Consider the following 22,984-nt stretch of genomic DNA (forward strand, 5'->3'; position numbering starts at 1 on the left):
ACAGACATAACGAGAGGCAGAGCGAAAAAAAAATAACCTATTCATCTGTTCTATTCTGGTCCGTTCCACGGCGCGTACAGTCGCTGTTCTCTCTCCATATCTTGATTTAATGAGATAATGATAGATGGAGAGAGTGGGTGGTGGGGGGGGGGGCGGCTGGGGAACTGTGTTTACAGTGTTGCCATCGCTTTACTGAAACAGCCCCATTCAATCATCAGCGCCAGGAGAGAGACAGGTCTGCAGTTACGGCAGCCACACGGTTATAGGTTATACTAACAAGCCCGGCCCAAGCGCCAGAGAGGAGGGGCAAGAGAGCTCATGTTCAACTCGTTCCACCCTCGTTCTGGTGCACGCAGAAGGCTGTCTCCGGGGGACAGTGAGAACAAAGAGCAGGAAGGGAGCCGGCACTGGCAGCCACTGGTGATGGAGTGTTTCCAGGGGCAGATACAGTGGCAGAAAAGAGCCAGGACGGGACCCCCAGGGATGAGGAGGGCAGACTTTTATTTCACCCTTAATTACTTACTGGGACCAATCATTGGACTTCATTTGTCCAAATGACCATGTCCTCAAGGCATTCCTGTGGTTGGTTCATTTAAAGCCTCCAAAAAACCTGCAGGACGACTGCAATCTTGATCTCAGAGCCAGCCTCTGTTCCCAGATCGCTAATATGGTGGCCCCTAGGCAAAACAACATGCAGAGGGGTGCCAAGACAAGCCCAGCGAGTCCCACACTTACATCGCAAGGCCTTCTGCAGCCGCCTCAGCTTCATGGCCGTCCGATACGCGGAGAACTTGATGTTGTTCAGATCGGCTGAGACACAGGCAGGGCCAGGGCGGGGGGGAAGACAGAAGAGGGAGGAAAGAACAGAAAGGGGGGGAGGAGTAAGGCATACACTGTACATGCATCTGTTTCCCCCAAGAGTATTGGAAGTGACTGCCCACGTGACCAAGGCGCCCTCGCCCTGACTCATTATGAACATGTTAAACTGATCGGCATCATATGAGTCATTAGGACAGCTTTATCAGAGCGTGTTAGCGCGCCGATAGCATCACTGTTCAGACAACCCAAGTCAGATTAGATTAATACAAAATCCAAATGCCAGTTCAATCACAATCAATTATGTTCACACCAATTGAACCTCTGGGTTAATGGGAGTCGTGTCGCTCTCTCCAGGGTGTCTGAGCGAAGTAACTGAGCGAGGTACAAGGTGAGACAAACGGGACTCCAAGTGACTGTCAGGAGGGAGATAATTGTCTCACCCAGTGCCTGGTACAGCTCTGTCATCTTCGGGTGGTCCCAGCAGGTTGTCTGAGCCTGATGGCTAAAAGGAGAGAGAGAGAAAGAGGAAAAATAAAGAGAATAAAGTCTCCACAGATCAGACACGGAAAGCGCACATCAGGGATTAAGATCGCCATGGAAACATGTGCTCTGACTGTACAGGCCATGATGTGGCGGACACACAAAAGGCTTTTTTACAGAAGAAGATGCAGGAGGAGGAATAAACAAACAGACTCCTGGCGGGAAGCCTGCCGGAGCCCGGGAGCAATTCAGGCGATCACCCCCCCCCCGACTGAGAGCGCTCATCGACTCGTGCAGTCTGAGGGACCCTCCGCCGGTGAGCACACGTATCCCGAAAAAGGATGAGAAATAACATGGAGGAGAGGAAATTAAATCAGAGACCGGTCGCAAAGGGTGATTAACAAAATAAATATGTCGGGTCATGGAACGTACAAAACGGAGACAAAAAAGAACGTCCAGATTAATGCCCCGAGCCCACCGCTGTGGAGTGAGCGAGCGGACTGGGTATTGATGGAGCTGAAAGCTAAATGCCCAGGGAGAGAGAGAGTTCGATACCACTCCAGACATGCAATTTAGAACTCTTAGTATCAATGCGCTTACTCAGGTCTACTGGATCTATAAACGTCTCAGCTGGTGAGAAAATAGAGCTTAATCTGGGGGACAGGTTTCAACAGGGACGACCAAACAAGCTTACTTTCCAATTACCCCGGCCGTGACCCCCCCTCGTTCCACTCGGGCCAGCGGCAGATTGTGTGACGTTTCGTTGCATTCCCAAATGAAAGAAAATGGAGGCAAATTTCTGGAATCAAGAGGAATCGCAACCCCACAGAATCATGGCCCCTCTTCAGGGCATGAACCTGGTCAACTGCTATCAGCCCTTTTTACTCCTGGACTTACTTAATGTAGTATGGCACTTTGTTGGGGGACACAGCACGTTCCCATGGAATCTGCACAGAACCTGCAGCAAAAGGGTGAGACAAAGATGAACTTGTTAGATAAACCCATGTGATTACAATATCAAAGAAAGCCATCTTGGAAAGCCAGATATCCCCACAGTAGATAGGACCATGTGACTGGCAGTTTGGCTGACACCAGAGGAAACCATACAGTAGGTGGAGCTAATTTGGCATAAATCTTCTGCAGAACCCTTAACAAGTCTTCAGTTCATAATGATCATGGATGATCCTGGAAAAATACTTAATGTTACGAAATCAATAATGCAATCCTCATGGATAGCAAACATGATTTGTTATCCATGGGTAGCGTGGGTCGCATGCATACTCACTTCCAATTGACATCATCTCGCTGTCAGTCATAAAAGGTTTCCTAGCTGCACTGAGAAACTGCAGACTGAGATGTACAAAAACATCATCCAACCCTCCACGCTCATGTTACGACCAGCTGCGAAGACTTAAATGGAAGAAGCAATCTTACTGGACAGGAAGTGCTGTGACCCAGGTCCGAAGTCTCTGTGGGCATCCTGAAGCTGCTTCAGCCTCTCTTCAATGGAGCCCTGCAGAAACAAACAAGTGTGAACTTGGGCAATTCAAAGAGGCAGCTGGTGACAGGACATCCAGGTGTCAGCAATAAAGGAGACTGGAAAAAAGCCTTTTCCCTCTTTGAACAGTAAACAGGAAAACAAATATTTCATTCCCTTCATAAGAAGACAGCCATCCAAGCTGAAATAAACGTACTTGTGGGGGAGGGCAACAGTTTTTCAGACCTCAGTAAAAGGGATTTTAGAACACAAAGCGTTTCCCCTCCATAATTTGATATTGTGTGTGTGTGTGTGTGTGTGTGTGTGTGTGTGTGTGTGCGTGTGTGTGTGTGTGTGTGTGTTTTCCCTCTGTACTAGGCCCGTGGGGATTTAGGCTGACTAATCTGGGTGTACTTACAGGGTACTGGATTTGCTGTGTAAATTAACAGCAGACAATGTCAGAACACCTGACTACAGAGCCAAGGCCAGCCAGTTCTCCAACACAGATGTTTCTTTTTTTGAGGCATTTCAGGTTATGTAGAGGCTACTGTAAGATGAAATGAGCATGACAGAGAACACTGTCTTGCCATATACTGCAGTTGTGCGCTGTAATCTGTTTACATGCTCTTTGCTTGTGTATTTGTGTATTCTGGGGTTTGGGAGATTCCAGAGGACTTGCGTGCCACACGTTAGAAAGTTGCACTTGGCAGCTACCATGCACTGCAGAATACCCTTTGCTACATAACACAGTGTGATGCTTACCAATCAGAATAAATTTTTCAAGTCAAAAATATTACAGGAAGTCTGTCTTTTGCTACGAAATGCACTGCACTCGTGCCACTTCGGCCCACATAGTGTTAATTCATATTACTTGTATCATTAATGTTGCATTCAACACATTTTTCAGCCAAGGAAAGACAGAATGCAAAGATATTAGAATGGAAAGCAACTGACAAAGAGGGAAAGACAGGGAAAGATTTACTTGTCCCAGCTTCACCAGGTGAGCTCACTTCCTCTTCCAGCCTTGAGCGCATCAGGCTGAATGGCTAATGAGCTCCACAGACGAGAAGCACCCGAGGCAGAATGAAGAGGGGTGGGGGTGCCTGTCAAACACGCCGCTGACTTCATCTATGCCCCACGGGCTCTAGGGAATTTTCCCCAGCATGCTCCGATTCACCAGTCAACACGATACACCATCACCCAAGCAAACGCCCCAACAACCCCCCCATCCCCCCCGCCCCCCCCAACCCCCCCGCCAAGCACGAGCAATCCCGCTCTCGGCTCCACACATGACAGGAAGCAAGGTCAGCGTGTGCGCAGTGCATAGTCGTGAGGAAAGATCTGCACGGTGACCCTGAACCACGGCAGGGAAGCGGGGGTGGTTACCTGCAGCAGCCTCCACCTGCTGTTGAGGTGCTCCAGGGACCGCGCGTTCTCCACGGACAGGTGAACGTTGGAGATGGCCAGCTGGTGCGCGAGGTCATTGACGTGCTTCATGCCCTCTCTCACCTGGCTCAGCTCCTCCTTGAACAGCTGGTTGGGGGGGGGGGGGGGGGGTGGAAATAGTAACTAATTACAACCCAACCACTGTGGGGGCACCCGGGAGGGGGCGGACGTGGTCTTGGTGCTATCGCTTCAACAACGCGGCAGACAAAACAGTACTAATGATCCTAAGGATGTTCCATGGTACCGAGTACAGCGATTCCCAAATGAACCCACTATGCAGGCTCATCACATAAACATGAGGCCTCTGTCTGACCGAGAGGCCAGTAGCACTGTCCCGGATTTACAAGGCGGCTAGGTGGAAGTTCACTGTTTAGTGTGTTGGTGGGGATAACAACAAGCTTATTATGTTTAGTAACTCCCATGAGATATCTGGTGTGTAACAGGCCAACCCAGAAGATCTACCCCAGTAATAATCACAGACAGAGCCAGCCTTGCATGACAAGAGAAAAGTTGTCTTTGTTATTACATTTGTCAGCTCCAATTTAGAAAAAGGAAAGTTTTTGTGTATTTCATTAGAGGTTCCCTGAATCAGGTCCCTGATGCTAAGTTAAAGCAGAGTGTTTCGAAGCACTAAAAGATTTAAGCTAACCATTTCATTAATAATTGACCGAATCGCAACCACCAAAGCACTTTGATTAGTCTGGATAAGTGAATCATCGATGAAGCAATTAGCTCATGTCGCTTAATGCTTTGGGAAGGCCTGCCTTCCGCTTATAATAAGACGGCTGCTGCAGCACACAGCTACTGTAAGTAGGCCAATATTAAACAGGTGTCTGAGTAAAATCACAGCCGGAGCGGGTCAGAGACACTATTTGTTTGAGGCTGCAGCAGGCACTTTGGGGGGGCACCTTCGTGGCGTCGATGTGGTCCTGCAGCGAGTCGATGAAGAGGTCCCCGACGGGCTCCCAGGCGTCCCTCACGCCCTCAGACTGCTCCAGCGCCACGCCCAGTTCGCCCATGGTGGCCTGCGCCTCCAGCAGCCGCTCCAGTGTGCGCTCCATGTGCCGGTGGCGGTCCACGCAGCGCGCCGTCAGCTTCTCCCACAGGTCGCTGGCCACGTTGGCCTGCTTCCACACCGAGCGGCTGACATTCTGCATCCGTTTCCGCGGCGACACATCTGCAGGCGTGGGGGTTAGGGATGGCTGATCAGCCAGTGTTTGTTCTGGATGTAGTCCAGCAGCGAGCTTGATGAGCAGAAACGGTCTACAGCCACTACACTAGATTCACCCAGAGTGTCAGCTATATTACTTCAGCTGTTTATTTTAATCATTATTACTCTTTCAATGGCTTTTTGTGTTGCTTTTTCTCCAAACAAAGAAATCAATCTCTAGACCTACATGCTGCTTTTTAAAAAAGGAAGGCTGTATGGTTTTCATGCTGTGTGGGCTTGTATGTGAATTTTAGCCATCAGATGATCTCGACACAGCCTGCAAGTTTGTATTCAGGAGTAAGGGGGGAGGGGTGGGGTTTGGGGGCAGACCTTTGCCATCGCAGAGCGTCTCCTCAGCCTCAGTGAAGGGGTGCTGGGACAGAAAGGCCTGCGCAGACTCCAGCACAGAGTAGATGAAGGGACCCCTGGACCTCACGTCCTCCACAAATGCCTGCAGAGGAGGAGACGACATCAGGGAGCTCAGCTCTGAGGCCCACATACCGCACACCGCACCAGCATTCACCTTTTTAGTACGCCATTAATAATCACCATTTGCAAACTGACCCTGTAGGTACTAATGGCAGTGTGAACATTGGTAGTGCATGCGGTTTTTTAATATCAAATATATATGATAACTATGACAAAAGAATATCAAATGTGGAGAACTTTGAACCATATTTGGAACAAAAAAAAAGAATTTGTGTCGCTGGCCTAGCACACACGTTCAATGTAGACATCTCCATTCATAAATGCAATAGGGGAAAAAGCGTACGCCTTTCTACCCGATATTTACACACTCTTATAGGTGACAGATCTTGAGAATGATCATGCAGCATGAAGCAACTGTACCACATTCTATGTCCCAGCATAAGCCATGGGCACAGTACAGGTATGCTGAATTACCGACCTCTGCCATCAATATGTGATGTGAGGCAAATAGTCATATTCAGCATTAAGAACTACACACAGTACAGCCTTGGCATGAAGTACATACACCTATATCTGCTTCAGCAGAACTCAGACGCAAAATATTATACATACACGGAGCACTGAGGCCCATGGCCTCAACATGATATACTTCAGCATCTATATGTACCCACTCAGCATTGATTGAAGATACATGCTGTAAGTTAAGTTATTTTAAGATATGAAACTTAGAACTAGGTGTGATTCCCCGAGTACTTGGCTGTTCCCTGGTCTTCAACCCATGGGACTGAGAGCTGTCGTTTTCCATTCAGAATTGTTCACTCACAGGGCACAGCGTTTCACATTATCTTAGGAAGCGACTCTTAATATACTGTGGAATTAAATCCCCCCAGTCATCGTGGCCCAATCCTCTTACATGAAAAGACTACAATTTATTTGAAATCTCCTGTAGTACAAACCGGCAAAATTATCTGTTGCCACAGAGCACACCTGTTAGAGGCTCTCAGTGCCCATTAAAACACATGACTCCCACAAATCATTTGCAATTACAGTCTGTTTCTTCTAGGCAAATTCAGAAGCCTGGGCGATTTGGTAAATGGAGCCATATGCAAAAAAGGTATTCTTTTTTTTACTCAAGCAGCAGCTCCCGATTTGATTGCTTGGTGATTTCCCATGACAAGGCCACAGGATGAGTTTAACAAGAGAGGGTTAAAGCTTCTTTCTGCTGAGACTTGCTTTCACTTGAACTACTCTCACGCTGGAAGTCTGTTCCCCAGTACAAACAAATGAAAAAAATGGAGATGATAGAGAATATTTAGGTGAATTATGCATGTGCGTAACATCTAGAGGAACTATTCTCATTGACCACCTTGCACATAATTGGTCCCGATTTATTTACTGGGACCCATGAGATCCCATTATAGAGCACACTATGCCTCAAAACCATTTAACACACACAACTATACTCTCATGCAATCCTCCTTCATGTCCACTGTATGGATAGCCAAGTATACACAAACATGTACACACATGCACGCTCACACATGTGAATGCACGCACACACACACACACACACACACTCTCTCTCACACAGACATGCAAATGTCTGTGCTCACTCACACATACATACACAAACAATGAGTGTCATGTACACAGACGCAGAAACATGTACACACATGGACTCAAAGGGACATAGACTCACACAAACACACATACAGACTAAACCCACTTTAGATCAATAATTCAGATTTGATAAAATGCTCAGAGTCTCCGCAGAACACCCAAGGCAATTTCCATCTTCTCTCTGCCTGAGAAGTTCTGGAGCTATGGGAATGCATGCATCTTGGAAAGAAGGGATAGGGTGCTGAAAAGGAGCGCTAGAGTGGTTCATGTCACTTCCAAGGTATTTCATGTATATTTTGAGGTTATTGCAAAATATCAAAATTCTGGAACACATAACAGCTATGCTTTCAGAAAAAAAAAAACACACAATAAATATGTCCCACAAAAGCATCTCTCAGGGTTCAAGGTTAGAGTCATACATCCCTGAGTGGCAAGTTCTAAAAGCTCAATTTCACACCACCACACTCAAGGGTGGAAGAGGAAGAGGAGAGGGGGGAAGGAGGGGCACAGCTCTGCTGTCAGCGCCTTCCGCAGAGACCCTGTGTAAACTGACAGGAGGAAGATTGGAACAAAAGGGGAAAAATGGCATTCTGCACATAAGCGTGTGTGTGTGTGTGTGTGTGTGTGTGTGTGTGTGTGTGTGTGTGCAACAGAGAAAGACAGCGAGAGAGGGTGAGAGAGTAAGTCAGCATCTGCCACATTTCATACATATAAGAGGTTATTCTTAAGGGCAAATAACTACCACACAATGCTGTGATTGTGTATCTTCTCTGTCATGCAAGAGATGAAAACATGCTTTTCATTTAGTTCTGCTTGGAGACTTCAGATATGATAGAGAACTACAGTACTTTCTTTATTTGGTGACTGTTCTTTATGAGTATTAATTTTATTATTATGTTACTGAGGTCCTTGAGGGCACATGGGATTTTTTTTTCATTCCAACTTCAGTGTCAATCTGTTAATTGGAGTCATTCCTTGGACAGAGCCAAATTAGCAGTTATTCAAGGTCTTAATCAGTTGCTAATAGACATGCATCTAAAAAGAGCTTCCAGTCGATTACACTTTTAATTGAAACATTTCATGATATTAATTGAATAATCACCAGTTGTCTTTGAATAATAAAAGAGTGTCCTAGGGAGAGTTCTGTGTGGTGTGCTTGGCTTAATAACTGTTCGGTGCATTTGCTACATTTCCAACACCTGGGTCATAATTATCACTCCATCCTCATAATTGCACATTATCATGCTACGTTGCCCTGTTAGATATGCTCAGAGCATGCCCTTAAGGTAATATTAAAGACTGCCCTAATGCAGTAAATGTGAAAAACTTTAGTAATTACACAACCACACTATTTTAACAAATACTATAATAGTAAAAATCTTACAAACCAAATGAAAATATATTCAAAATTGAAGCTTATGTAATCTATTGCTCTCATCTGTTGCTCACAATGAATCATTTATCCAGTCTGTTAATAGCTACAGTTACTACAAATATCCAGCTGTGGAGGACCATGAGACACAGTAAATGGACAGTGCATCCTGGATCAGTTTAAGATTTAAGTTTACGGTTGGTGTAATTGATCCTATATCAGTCCTTGGGTGGAACCGTCAGACTCACAGCACCGCAGGCTTACCTGGTGGAACTCGCTCTGCTGTTGGACGGAGGCCACATCGCCCCCTATGGGTAGTTGCTCTGACAGCTCCTCATCCTTCAGCGTCAGCCAATCAATGATCTCCTGTAGGGAAAGCTGGAGTTTCCCACTGTTGCCTGAGAAGGCTTCCAGCCTCGCCCTGTGGAAATGCAGCACAGCCCAGTCATTCTCTTCCCTCTTTCATCACTCCTCACTGGGCAAGAGGTGTTAGCCATAGCTGTGTAATTGAGCATCTACACAGAAATATATGCAGCCTGACATGTAAGTACAAATGAACAAAGCAACACACCCACAAAAGAGCCATCCTCTCAAAAGAAACAATAAACAGTAAAACACTGATGAAATTCCATGTAAGAAACATGCAACATGTGCAACTATGTACATGTATCATGTACTAGCCACACGTATAAGCCCAGTGTCAGGCCTGACAATACATCTGGTGACAACTATGCTCTAAAGTGAGATAGTGTATGCATAAAGGCTGAACAATTAAAGCAACGGGTGATTCACCTACTCAATCAGCACACAGTAGGCATTTCTCATCTAAATTCAAGGTTTGTCTGATTGGCAGTTCAATTGGCCTGAAACAATAGTTCACTCCGATTTCAAAATTCTTCAGCTGTATTCTTAATTTAAAATGGCCTGAAGTCAAACCACAGCTTGTATGGATTTACAGTCCCAGGTTTTCAGTTACCACAAATGGGACAATGAGTGGAAGTCAGCTGGTACCTGAGAACTATTTAAAGATTTACAATATAAAATCACCAAACAACATGAATCTAAAGTATTGTAACCAGGGGCATTTCTAGCTATTGAAAAGATCAGAAGCTAAGTCAAGTTTGCCTGCTTGTCTTTTTTTTTTAAAGGGAGTTCGGCATCGGTAGGTTGGGGAGGTTATATGTACCTTTATAATAAATAAATATTATCACACCTTCGGACGCTGCCAGTCAAGTTCCACTCTGTTACACAGTCTGTATGCTTTTTTGCCATAAACACCTCCTTTTTCAGGGCGAAAATATTCGGGGCTATAGCAATGATAATCGTATTTGGTTTTCCTTCTGCAATGAATATGTCATGTGTGTGTGTGCACGTGTATGTATGAGAGACAGAGAGAGAGAGAGATGGGAGTGAAGGCTGGACATTGAAATGTATAACACAAGGTGGTATAGGAGACAGACTGTGCTGTCATGTATTAGCCATATGAACGGATTCTCACATTTAATGTATATCTATCTACAGATAAGTAGAAACCCAGCAAGATTCAGATCACCTTAGGGTTTTTCCTCAACTCCTCAGCTCACTCTCAGCTGGTTCAGGTAATCAGGGGAACTCCATCACCATCACAGTTGGAGACAGAAGAGATCTGACGTGTGAAAATGACCTGCGGTATGAATTACACTAGTAATCTCTGTGTCTCATCTACCACTTATTTCTCTTCTAGGATACCATGTTAAACCCTTGCCAAGTGATATTGGAACAGGACTGAGGCACAAAGAGGAAGAAGGAATGTTCTGTGTCGTATATTGGACTATAAGCAACCAGACACTAGAACTGCAGCCTTGGGGAGAGAGAGAGCGTTTACTAAAGACGGCTCCTTTACATTATTAAACCCAATAAAGAATTCAGCAGATTGGCATTTTATTTAAAAACCTCACTCCTTGAGTGGGTGACCCAGGGGACTCCCCATTACACAGTCCTCTAATTTGCGATGGATAAATGAATAAAAGCGCAGATACGACACCATTACTGGTTGGTATCCCGAAACACTACACTGAAATCCTAAACGGCAAAGTAATGCCAATATCCACAATTATATAACATTTCTCATTCCATATGCTGTCAGCCCAGTTTTTCCTCATGCAGATTTTCTCCTGCCAGGACATGACTGCTGTCCATTTTCGAGTGGCAGTGCGCCCCTGGCCAGTCTCCACACAGGAGTCTGACGTACGCAGTCAGCTCCACTTGCCCTGCCCACTCCCACTCATGGTCCTGCAGCGAGCGGGCCTGCATGGGCCCTGCGGAGGTCATCTTTGCTAGTGCAACTGGCAGAGCCGGAGCGTGACAAGACACACGTACACCGCCATCCATCCTCCATCCAGAACAACCCTGCTACCCACACAGGGGCCACCCACAGTCAGTGGCAGCGAAGCAGCACTGATTCCCTCCATACATCAAGAAACGTTACGATACGGGGATGCTCCTCCCCTGCCTCCAAACTGCACCAACAGCTCCGACTAACACTGGATGAATGGTGGGCGCAGGCATACCTTGTGGGTGAAGGCAGGCAACATCAGCACTGTGGTCAGGTGACTCTGGGAAGACAAGACCGTTGAGGGAACAGCTGTTTTGCCAAGCCAGCTGTGCTAGATGAGATGATTAATTGAAGATTAATTGCTTTGTGCTGTAGTGGGCTTGAGAGTTGGGACATCTCATTGGCTTTTTCGATTTTCTCCATCTTGATGAAGAAATTACAGTTGCTTATTTGCAATGAGCAAAGCCGGGAAAGACCAGATAATTCAAAATGGATATAGGTGGCCCTCATCCACAGAACAGCATCCACCTCCTGGCTGCTGTCACTCTTCTGGAAGGTTTGATCCATTAATCACTAAAATAATAGATTCATCACTTTCCATGTCAAAGACACACAATACAAACCTCATAGCTGATGGAAGATCTATCAACAATAAACTTCATGCAAGGATGTAGCTGCTCTGAGATTCCTCTCACCCTCTGCAACCTTTCAGTGAGGCTGTCCATCACTCATTCACTGAGTGTGGTTTAACTATGACACTTAGAGATTCACAAATCAAACAGAGCCAGCCATTAAACCCATAAATTCCATTTTACAGCGCAGGAAAAAGCCAAAGGCAAATCCACTGCTTGGATAATGCAATCCCTACCAAACAACAGAGCTGCCAACTGGAACTTAAGGCTTGGCTGGCAAAAGCACAGTCTCCAAAGTGGTGCACACATATTTCATTGCAGTGAATGCACTAGGATTAATTAGAGATTTTTATGGGTGCAGTCTGTTGATCCGAGATGGCAGATGCCAGCGGCAGACGAGAAACAAGGAGAATTTGCTTGGTTGATGCTGGGGGAGAGGGGTGGTTGTTAGCATGTGTGTGTGTGTGTGTGTGTGTGTGTGTGTGTGCATGTGTACTTGGACACTGCCTTGGGGACTGTCCTCGAACAGAGCCGGACCTCCACAGTCACAAGACCCGCTATGTCTAGGCAGATGAATGGAGCCTGTAGTCTGGCCGGCCATCACAACGACCTCTGCAGAGATCCAGCAATGGAAAAGCTCAACGACAATGATCAGCCACAGACAAACAGCAGAACACAGCAGCCAACGCTAGAGAGCTGCACCAAAAAACTCTTCTCTCCAACACACACAGTGTAAGGTAGTCTAGCAGTAATTTCCATTCGATCAGACTGAACATTTACTGCACTCATCCACAAGCTCTTCCCCACTTCCACCACCTCAATCCAAATACCCACAGTCAAAATTCACATGCATTTTCTGCAAATTAAATACTAGAAGATTCAGCAGAGGTCACGTCAAGGTTCAGCAGTTAATTAATGAGGAAGAAATAAGCTGTGCTTATTGCTAATTTTTTATGACTTTTTTAAAAGGATGCCTTCTGGCGCTCTATAACATTCTCTCGCGGTTCAATGCCTTCAATTCCTGTCAAGCAAATGACTGCAATAGAGCGATGCACAGAAGGCAATATACACAACCAGGTAATTATGACATTGCTGATGGAGATTACAATTATTATTGTCAGTATTAGTGGTAGTAGTAGTAGTAGTAGTAGTATTAGTATTGGTATTGGTATTAGTATTAGTATTACTATTATTATACTAATTATAGGTAATAACAGTCAACAGATTACACAGGATATTAATAGATTACAGACAGCAGAAATAAGAAGTTTACAATCAGAAAAGATAAAAGAATTTGTGAAAACAGCAGTATGAAATTAAAACAAAAAACCAAACAAAATATTTATGGTACACATTAGCACAGGTTAAACATAGTGTGGAGTGTCACCGCAGCCTGCTGGGAAGGCCGGGAGCCGAGATGTTCCGTGCGGGCGACGCAGCAGCTCTCATTCTGCTTGAGTGGCGCACCTTGTGCATTAACCCAGATTCACCCGTTCTCACGACCTGCTCACACACGCATATACGCTCACATGTACATGCAGGTTCAGGAGCGCACACGCACACGCATGCACATACACACATACACACAACATATGCACGCATACCAGTTTGCACACACACACACAAGCATGCACACACACATGCATCCTGCGGTGACTAATATTTTGACCAGTGCCAGAGATGCCCTTTACTTTTGAATATCACATTGGATGAATATTTCAGAGTGAAATATCGTTTCTCTCCAAGTTCTTTCACTTTGTTGATTCAAAGCAGCATCTCACATATAATAAGATTAAGACAGCATCCTTGAATAATAAATGACTTTTTAATGGTGAGGCTATTTTTTGGGTGCCATGTTTCTGCATTTCTGATGGATCTATCCTGTAGTTGCAATTGACTCCATTCAGTTTAATTCTTCCCTCCACAGAGCAGAGAAAGTTATTAAATTATTCATGTTCTTATAATTCCCTGCTGAATTGTTCCTTCATTAGTCTCTGAAAATTAAAGTTGTTTGCCAGCCCCAGCAAAATAAAAACTGTGCTAGGAGATAACTTGTGCTCCTAAAGGCGTTGGGGACATGTCCTTTCCATTATTTTCACTGGAGTCTTGCTCTCTAGACCGCTTCAAAAGTCTGTGCAGATGATGACTGACAAAATGAGCTGATTATCTGATCTAATACAACTAAAAGAAAAAAGAGGTTCTTACAGTCCCTCAAAGGTCATGTGAGACTTCATACATGGGGAAAACTAATGATTACAAAATGTCACACAGGTCACAATACAGCCCTGCTCAAAAGGCATCTCTCCTGGAAATTCAGCCTGGAGATGGTCTGTGATCACTCACAGAGCGCAAAACAAATGTAAGCTTTCATTTCAAGGACAGCCAGCAAAGCCAAAATAACCTTTATTGTTTGCAAGGCTGTGTGGGAGATGTTCCAAGTAAACACCACGGCCAGCATTTTAGGTGAACCCTGGGGATAAATCACATCACTTAATGCCATCTCCAGCAAACCCCAGGACATCTCTTGTGCCTTGAAAAGCATGCCGTGGCCCTCGCAGCCTGCTCCACACCTCTGCACAGAATGCTCCGTGATCTGGCACGGCAAACAACCCCACCTCTTTCCAGCAATCTGCCCCGCCCGACTGTCCTTACACCAGGGAGAGAATGGCGCTTTGTGTAGACAACAGAGGGAGCCTCAGAGGCCGGTGGCCCCCGCGCAGCTGGCCGGTGTGGGCGGAGCAGGAATCCCAGCAATCCCTCCTTCACGAAGGAGAGACCCGCGCCAGGAACGCCGGCCCCACAGCATTCCTGGAATTCCCCTCCTCTCGGAAGCCTCCGGCGGGCGTTCTCCCAGGAGTTTGCCGGTGCACCAGAGAAGAGGGTATCCTGGAGGAATGCTTCCAGAACCTCCCGTACGGGCTCTGCTTTTGGTTGCTGCAAGAGGAAGGGGGGTCCATGCCGTTCCTCTGCAAATGCGGTGACACCATGCAAGGGATTCTGCAGGGCTGAGCTCATGCCCATTGCTCAGGAGAGCCAGAGAGCGCCTGTTACCCTCAACAGCACATTTCACACCGCACATACTGTGTTCTTCATGGATATCATGAGTGGAGGGGATTTGGAGCACTCCCTCCCCACATCCTATTATTGAGTCATGATCCGATAAATCTCCAGCGGGGATATAAACCCCACTCATATCCACTCCGGTCAAAACACGATCCGGTCCACTCGCTCCCAGATTCCCCCCTCGGCCAGCTAACATCAGCACACTCTCCAGACCTAGCTGCCAAGGAAGGCTTTCAGAGTGATCCTGTTACATTTTCCTCCCAGGGCACTGCCTTAAAAAATCCTGGAATTTCACAGTAGTTTCCTGCCATTCAGTGAGGTAATCTCAGTAACTGAAGACAACTGGGCAAACAGAATGCCTGCTGAATCAGAACAATGCAGACACAACAGGATTCTGGACGAGCTCAGTCGCCTTGTTTAATGAGGCAGCTACTGTGGTTATGGAGGCAAGAAGATGGGTGGCAAAAAAGTGGATGATCTTTACCAAGGTTTACATTCAGAGGTCTTATGTCATTACTAGAGGCAAATGAGATTACGTTCTTGAACATACACTGTCCTGCCTTGGTCTCAAGCCCACAAAATTCAAGCATTCAGTCACGTATCTGAATAGTGCCCACCCTCAGTGTCACAATACACTGATTTGTTTTGATGCATTGATACAAAAGCAACAATACAGCTGCATCTATGTTGCAAGTGAGAATCCATCCATACCATTGATTTTTTATTATTATACTTTTATTCATATTAACACAGCAATTTGGATGAAATTACAGCACTTGCAATAATCCTGCTCTCTATAATAAATGACACACCTTGAACACTGAGCATCATTTTGACGCCATATAGTAAACTAGCTCTTAGATGTTCTACATTTCTTTAAAAGCACAGAATAATTTAAAGTTGTGTTGCATCGCATTGTATAAAAATGTGTTTAATCATATGGCATTGCATCGAAGTGAATTCCTAGATCTATTCTTTAGATATGCATATTGTATCATATTTTTGTTAAGCCAGAGGTTTACATGTACTAGGGTGCCTCTTACCTGATGTTTTGGGACTTGCGCTTGATTTCGCTCCAGCACAGGTTCATGTCTCCCTCTCCGTGCTGCCTACCCTGCTCGATGCCCTCTGTGCCCGATTCCTGCCCTTCAGGCTCGTCCGTCTGCTGCCTCGGCACACAGTGACATCTCGGCCACAGGGGCCGGCCCGGAGCTACCCAAAGACACACAAACACACACAGGCATGTGCCCTAGTCAGAACGGTCAATCTAACAAAAATCAGGAAGACGCATCACGGTCTGTCCTTGCAGGAAAAAAAAAAAAAAAATGAAGGGGTTCCTTGTTAGAAATCTGAACTCTCAAGCATTCAGCCCACGCCTGCACATACAGTACGCGCAATCATCCAGGGCCAAGCTTGGTGATTGAGTGCTTTATCGGGGTCGCGACACCTCTTATTCCCGGTCAATGAGCCGCTGGTGACTTTCAGTCCCGCGACCCCCCCTCCCCGATCCCTCAGACTCGTTTCCTCACCACCATGATTACATTGGTTCTCTGCATCCGCTCAGTGACTCGCTCATAAAGACAAGCCACAGAGCCCAAATCGTGTCACTCACGCCATATGGACAGTCAGGCAGACAGGCACCATATGGAGGGGCATGAGAGACTCTGCTCCTAATGGGTGGCGTGCGGCTGGATTTCCCAGCGCAGGGAGCTCAGCACTCTGAGCACACTTTCCCTACAGAGCCTGTGGACTTTAACATGCAACCGACTGTTCTGCCTCATCTCTGAAGCGGCTATGGCAGATTCAAGTGCAGTGGCACAAACTCTGTGGAACAAATGCTCTCTCTCTCTCTCTTTCTCTCTCTCTCTCTCTCTCTCTCTGTCTATCTAAATACACCAAGAATGGCAAGGGATAAAGTCATCGCCTAACTTAAAACTAACAGCAGGAAATAGTAACCACCTCTCCTTCTGCAGATCTACATGTACTTAAGGATAAAGGGTTAATCAAGGTACTTCTCTGCACAAATACAGCCACACACACATACAGACTGGCACAGATAAGTCTGCCATTGAATCTTTGTCTTGTTTTGTTTTTTTTTTGCAAACACTGCAAAAATAAAAACAAAAATATGTCCCCGGCTACAGCTTTGGGGAAGGCTGGCTTCCAGCAATGCATAGCGAGCCACTATTTTTCAATTGCCAAGCCAAAACTGCAGTCCTCATTCCTCACTCCCAGACACTCCCAGAGAGGAATATATACCTCTGCTATTCCTTGTTCCCACAGTCCTGAATGTTCTGTGCTGCTCCCTAAAACCAGAACAGGTTCCCATGATCCTAAAAACCCCCAGTCTACATGCACACCAACGTCACCATCATATATTCCATGGGGGGAACTGCACTGGGGACACTGGCATACTTATCGCAGAAATGCAGCTGTCATAAAATAAGAGCAGAGAAAGCTGAATCCCAAATCTGCCTTAGAGCATTTTGACACAGGTTGTATACACTCTGCCAGATTTTTTTTCTTAGCGCGCTTTGATTGTATAGAAATTTCTTTTTTGTAAGTTTCACAGATAAATAATATGGTAAACATGCCAAAACCTCAAGAGAGAATGATTAACCTTTAGCTGAGGTTATAGTTCCCTCTAGTTGAGCTTTACCAATTACCAACTAAAGCATAAATTTTCAGTATATGCTCAGTGTTCACAAACAATATACAACTACCTTGAACTGAAATGACACAGAAAATCATATCATGCTACCAGGACAACGCAGATCCCTCTAAAGTGACTAGCTCTGGTACACTAGGGAAAAATAATTCTAGATTATTCATCATCCTTCATTTACAAGTTTGATCTCCTTACCTTATCCTTCATATACAACATTGATCTCCTTACCACCATATAGCAATGCTTCTCAGCAAATGACACACTTAGCTCCTAGGTCCATCACATGGAGGACTGACCAAGCTACGGTCAGAGGCCAAGGGAGTAACTTTACTGTCCATCTCCTGTCTTGACTACTTTACATTATTACATTATTGTCATTTAGCAGACACTCTTATCCAGAGCGACTTACACAGGTTACAGTTTTTACATGTTATCCATTTACACAGCTGGATATTTACTGGACAGTTCTGGGTTAAGTACTTTGCCCAAGGATACAACGCCAGTGCCCCAGTGGGGAATCAAACCAGCAACCTTACAGTTACAAGCTCTGTTTTTTACCACCCATGCAACTCTGCCACCCCTTTGTTATGGGTGGACATCATTGCCCATAACTGCTTCATGTCAGCCTCCACTACAAATTGCCCACGAAAGAAGAAACATGGGGATGTGTTAAGAAAAGTAAACCCTTGACTCCAGCTGTGCCATCCTAAAGAGCAGTCCCTCACAGTCACACCACTCACCTTTGCCTCAAAGCCACCACTGTTCCCTGTCTGGTGCGACTGCCATCGGAAACCCTGGGCTCTGTGTTAGTGTAAAGAGGGGTATGCCCAGCGTTTGAGGACTCCACCATCTGCCAGGCAGCTTGGCAGGGGCTGCGTCTGTTTACTTTCTTTGGTGTGGGGAAAGAATCCGGGAGAGCTTGCAAATGTAGAGGTCGCCCCTTCAACGGGCTCATTGTGCTCCGCATTCCAGAGCACACCGACCTCGCCCGGCGAGGAGGGCTGCTCGCCGCCCATGGTCCCCGGGGGGGGAGGTCATCGCCTGGGCGATCAGGATGGGTCTCCCATGTTCCATGCAACAGCACGCGCCAGCAAAGAGAAGTCCAAAATTACAGACCAGAGAAATGTAAACAGCCAAACCACACAAACAAAAACCCAAGGGTTACAGCAAGCATGGCTGCCACGACCTGTCTGCTGGCCAGACACCTGATATGAGGAAGCTGCACCGCTGTCTCTGGGGGCCTGACTGAGCTCATGACTGGGGAAAGTCATACATCCCAGACGAGCCAATTCCAGCCCATTTGTCTGTTTGCTAACAATACACAAGTATGACAGAGATCCTAAACTGTTGGATCAGGCTTCCAGCACAACCCTGTGCCCTCAAAAATCACCAGCTCAGAAAAGACAGAAATCCTCAAGATTTAATGTGTCAGGATATGTCAAATCAGTTTATATTTCTCAATGTATGCTGCATATTATACATGCATCAGAAATTCCCATCATATACAGAACATATGATATGATATGATATACTATAGCAAAAGTATTTCATGAGAAAATATCAATCATCTTAAGTAATTACTGACAATAAAGTTGGTAATGTAGTGTTGTTGTTTGTGATGTGTTTTATCATCTTAAAAATATAAAAATGCTGATCACAAAAATAACAAAAATTGTTTCATAATTAGACTAATGATTGTACATTTTTAACAATATTCTTCACAGTATGTGCCACAGCATAACATAAGGAGTTGGGATTTGTGAGATGAATCTGTGGCCATGAGGAGAGACAGTTCAAACTGACAAGATGCCACACATTGTCACCGCACTACATACTTTTCAGCAACAAAACAGTAATTCAATGGACAAATATGTGTACTCATGCATATGTATGCCTTGCCCTTGTTGTCATTTTCAAGTGCTCTGTTTTGAATTAGACTGCTATTAGCATAAACACTTGTCACCCCCAGTTAAAGCTGCCTAGCGGCACTGGGGAGATTTTTTTTCTTTCAGCTAGCCTTTTATGCACTCCACATCAGGTGAGCAAATTCGCACACGTTACTGAGACTCGTGTGCTAAGCAGCCTGAGGAATCGGATGAACAGCAATCAATTTAATGGTGAATGGTAAACATATACTGGAGACGTTCTCACATGTAAATCCTGATCATAGACTTAAGTGCAAAGGGGGATTTGTACCCGACAGACAAATGTAATAATGCAATGTAATAATGCATTAAGCAAGTGATGAATACTGTATGTGTGTTTGCATAATAATGCAACATAGAAGCGTAATATGTAAAACAAATGTAAGAATGCAGAAATTAAAGCTCCGTTCTGTGGGCTCAGGAACACAGAGTAAAGCTGGAAGCAGGGAGGGATACGTGGTGTGAGTGTTCAAAACTGTGAACAGCAAACTTGTCAAATCTATTAATGCCGATGGTTCTCCTGTGTGCTTCCTCTGTCTGACTTTACCCAATGACACTCTCCCCATTAAAGGACGCTGGATGTGAACACCAAGGTGCTCAAGGTTCCTTAAGTTCCATGAGGGTACACAGAGAGGATTACCTCCCCTCTAAACGTGACACTCTTTCCATACTCCCCCATTAGAGCTGTTCGGGACGCACTGATGTCATGTGAGGACACTGGACACTGACTGCCCCTCTGCATACAGAGAGAAAGACCTGAATATCTGATCATAAGGTCATAAGGCAACTAATCCTGATGACTTTCAGAGACCTCCTTGGCTGCAGCTCAGAAGGTCCTGTATTTGCGGTAGACAGACGATCGCCACTCATCAGCGTATCAGAAACCATAAAATTATGTCCATGGCTATATTTGTGCCCATAACCCAATACAGTGTAGGGACATGCATCCACATGTATTCACAGGAATCTCAAAATCCAGCAGACAAGCAAGGCAGGCATATTCTCTTTTTCTGTTTTTCTCCTGACACAGACTGAACATCACTACTAGTTTCTTCAACATCTTGTGAATAGCCTGAAATAACAGTAATAATACAAATAATAACAATAATCATTATCATCATCACATATTGAAAAAATGGCAGCCACTAAGCAAATGAAAGTGGAGATATGATGACATATCAGGCAAGAAGCTGAAGAAGAAAACTAAAAAAATGACTCAGTCTTTAGATAACAAATTCAGATCAGTTGTGACCATGACTAATGAACATGAGTCTGTTAGAGTCTGTAGCAAATCATTAGAAGCCTGAACTGCAACACTTGCCTTCTTAATAAGAAGGAATGATATGAAATATGCAAGACAAATCTGAAGAAAGTGAATCTGGGTCTCACTGAACAGATGACCACAAAAACAGCCCACAATATTTAGACAGAGACTAGCAGTTCTTTCATATGTGTTCTCTGACAAAGATCTGTTTTGTTTGGACTACAACAATATCTAACTTTTAGTTAAAATCAGTTCAGACTGTACTCATTTTAAATTCAGTGTACAAAGATAAACATAAGAGTAGGGCCAAAATCACATGGTAGACTGCTGCATGTGAAATCCACAATAACACCTCCTATAACTACAAATACTGTGTTCAGAAAGAGGTATTTTCCTAATTGTATTCCAAATCAAAACAACAAGCTTCGATCACCACATTGTAATTAGTTTTCAGTTAATGGTGGTATACTGTTAATGGGACAATATAACACAGGCTTTCCTAAGTGTTTTGTACAGCCCGGGACACACTGGTAGGTTTCAGTCCAACTTCTAAATAATACTGCTACAATAATGCTTTTGGGGGTTTTGCTTTAAGAGCTTGTGACAAAGTCACATTCTCTACAGTCCATTTAAACTGTGCATTAAACCATCTGCTCTTTCGAACCATAACAGATGAGCAGGGGCTTTGAAGTGAACAATGCTCCAATGGCTTCACAACAATAAACGTAACAGTGGCATTTATGCATTTATGCATGTCCTCTGCTGTACCATAATTTCTCTGGGATTTTATTTTTAGTTGTTTCGTTTCAGCAAAAGAATACTGTGCGATGCGACCTGAGGTTCCAAAACCTTGTTAAAAAGAGATTTATTTAAACTGAATCATTTTTGAGTTTTTGAGTTCTTACCTTTCGCTGAATCCTCCTCGGTACATTTGCACAGGAGGGTCTGTTTAATAATCTATTCCACCGGTGGTTTACAATCGGATAAGTTGCTGAAGATGATGCAGGAGTGTGGGACATAAAATGGCTGTTAAAAGCAGCTGTTCAGGAGGAGCTGTTGTTACTTTGACTGCATGATGTGACCTTCCATCCCCAATGCCAATTCCACCGACTGGACGCAAATGAACATATATATCAAATGATAATCCATAATATTACACTATTTCTTCACTGTGTAACCTGTCTGTATCCTTCCACCCAGATACATATTCCATATGCATGAGTCTATGATACCCCTTGTGATGTGACAAGGACACTCTAAGGTACATTACCTGCCTGCAGAGTTGTTAGGAAAAAGTAGAAGGTTGTTGGGAGAAAATGTTACAGTATAAATGACTCCCAAACAGTAAATTGAATCGCAATTTGGTGCAAAACTCATCATACAAAACAATCTTATTTGGTGCATGGTGATCAGACAAATAGGCACATGTTGTGACCCAATGGGGAATATGTTTGGAGTAAAAATTTAAAAACAGAACAACCACTCTATTAATATAACCTTCAGGGTATGAAAATCAGGGTCCTCAGAGGCCAAATAAAGAAATATATTACAATTCATTTACTTAACAGACACTCTTATCCTGAGCAGTATATACAGTTTACAACTTCTACAGTATATACCTTATCCATTTATACAGCTGGACAATCACTGAGAAGATTCAGCTTAAGGATTCAAAATCAGCGGCCCACCTGGGAATGAAACCTGCAACCATGTAAGCTTCAAACCCTCTCCTTACCACTTCACTACCTCACTGCACAAATACAGGGCAGAGTAGAGAATGCTCTTTTTCTGGACTCCAGTGCTGGAGCCATCCACAATGGTGTTGCTTTGTTGGTGGACAATGGCCTCAATCCACTGTGCAAGTGCAGAGGACCGGAACAAGTTTCATCAGTTCTGTTCCATCTATCCACAGACAGCTTGACAGCTTTGTTCTTTTACCAAAACTGCGTACCAGTGAAAACTCTTTTGTATGTGCACAGAGAACGAAACTTTTCATACAACTGGATAAATACTATCTGACCTTATCAGGAGTAAGACAGGATACACAAGCATCATAGCAGTTCTGTGGTGGAATGTCTACAATGGAGGTCAGACGGGTGACTTCCCTTAATTTTCGTACAGCTTCACACACACACAGGAGCCTGTGATTGATGAATGAAGTTGAATGAAGTCCACTATTAAGAACCATGATAGCAAAATTGAACAGCTCTGTGATCAATATATCCATTTTGTGAAAATCAATATTTTTGGGCATTGATGCTTTCA

General features: G+C 44.7%; 1 protein-coding gene across 2 annotated transcripts in view; it reads right to left on the minus strand.

Annotated features, from left to right (window-relative positions):
* LOC118775457 (dystrophin-related protein 2-like) overlaps positions 1 to 16,111 on the minus strand; it is a 33,414-nt gene extending 17,303 nt beyond the window's left edge. The window contains exons 1-9 of one of the 2 annotated variants that reach the window (XM_036525392.1): positions 15,906 to 16,111; positions 9,118 to 9,274; positions 5,763 to 5,883; positions 5,131 to 5,399; positions 4,163 to 4,309; positions 2,734 to 2,812; positions 2,197 to 2,257; positions 1,260 to 1,321; positions 736 to 810 (exon numbers count right to left, since the gene is read on the minus strand). In XM_036525392.1, coding sequence (XP_036381285.1) covers positions 736 to 810; positions 1,260 to 1,321; positions 2,197 to 2,257; positions 2,734 to 2,812; positions 4,163 to 4,309; positions 5,131 to 5,399; positions 5,763 to 5,883; positions 9,118 to 9,274; positions 15,906 to 15,952 — 1,018 coding nt within the window. In that variant the 5' untranslated portion in view covers positions 15,953 to 16,111. The remainder of the gene's footprint in view (positions 1 to 735; positions 811 to 1,259; positions 1,322 to 2,196; positions 2,258 to 2,733; positions 2,813 to 4,162; positions 4,310 to 5,130; positions 5,400 to 5,762; positions 5,884 to 9,117; positions 9,275 to 15,905) is intronic. The other variant, XM_036525391.1, reaches the window with a different exon arrangement.
* Positions 16,112 to 22,984: the final 6,873 nt, after the last annotated feature.

This window comes from Megalops cyprinoides, chromosome 3, assembly GCF_013368585.1.
Source record: "Megalops cyprinoides isolate fMegCyp1 chromosome 3, fMegCyp1.pri, whole genome shotgun sequence".
NCBI lineage: Eukaryota > Metazoa > Chordata > Actinopteri > Elopiformes > Megalopidae > Megalops > Megalops cyprinoides.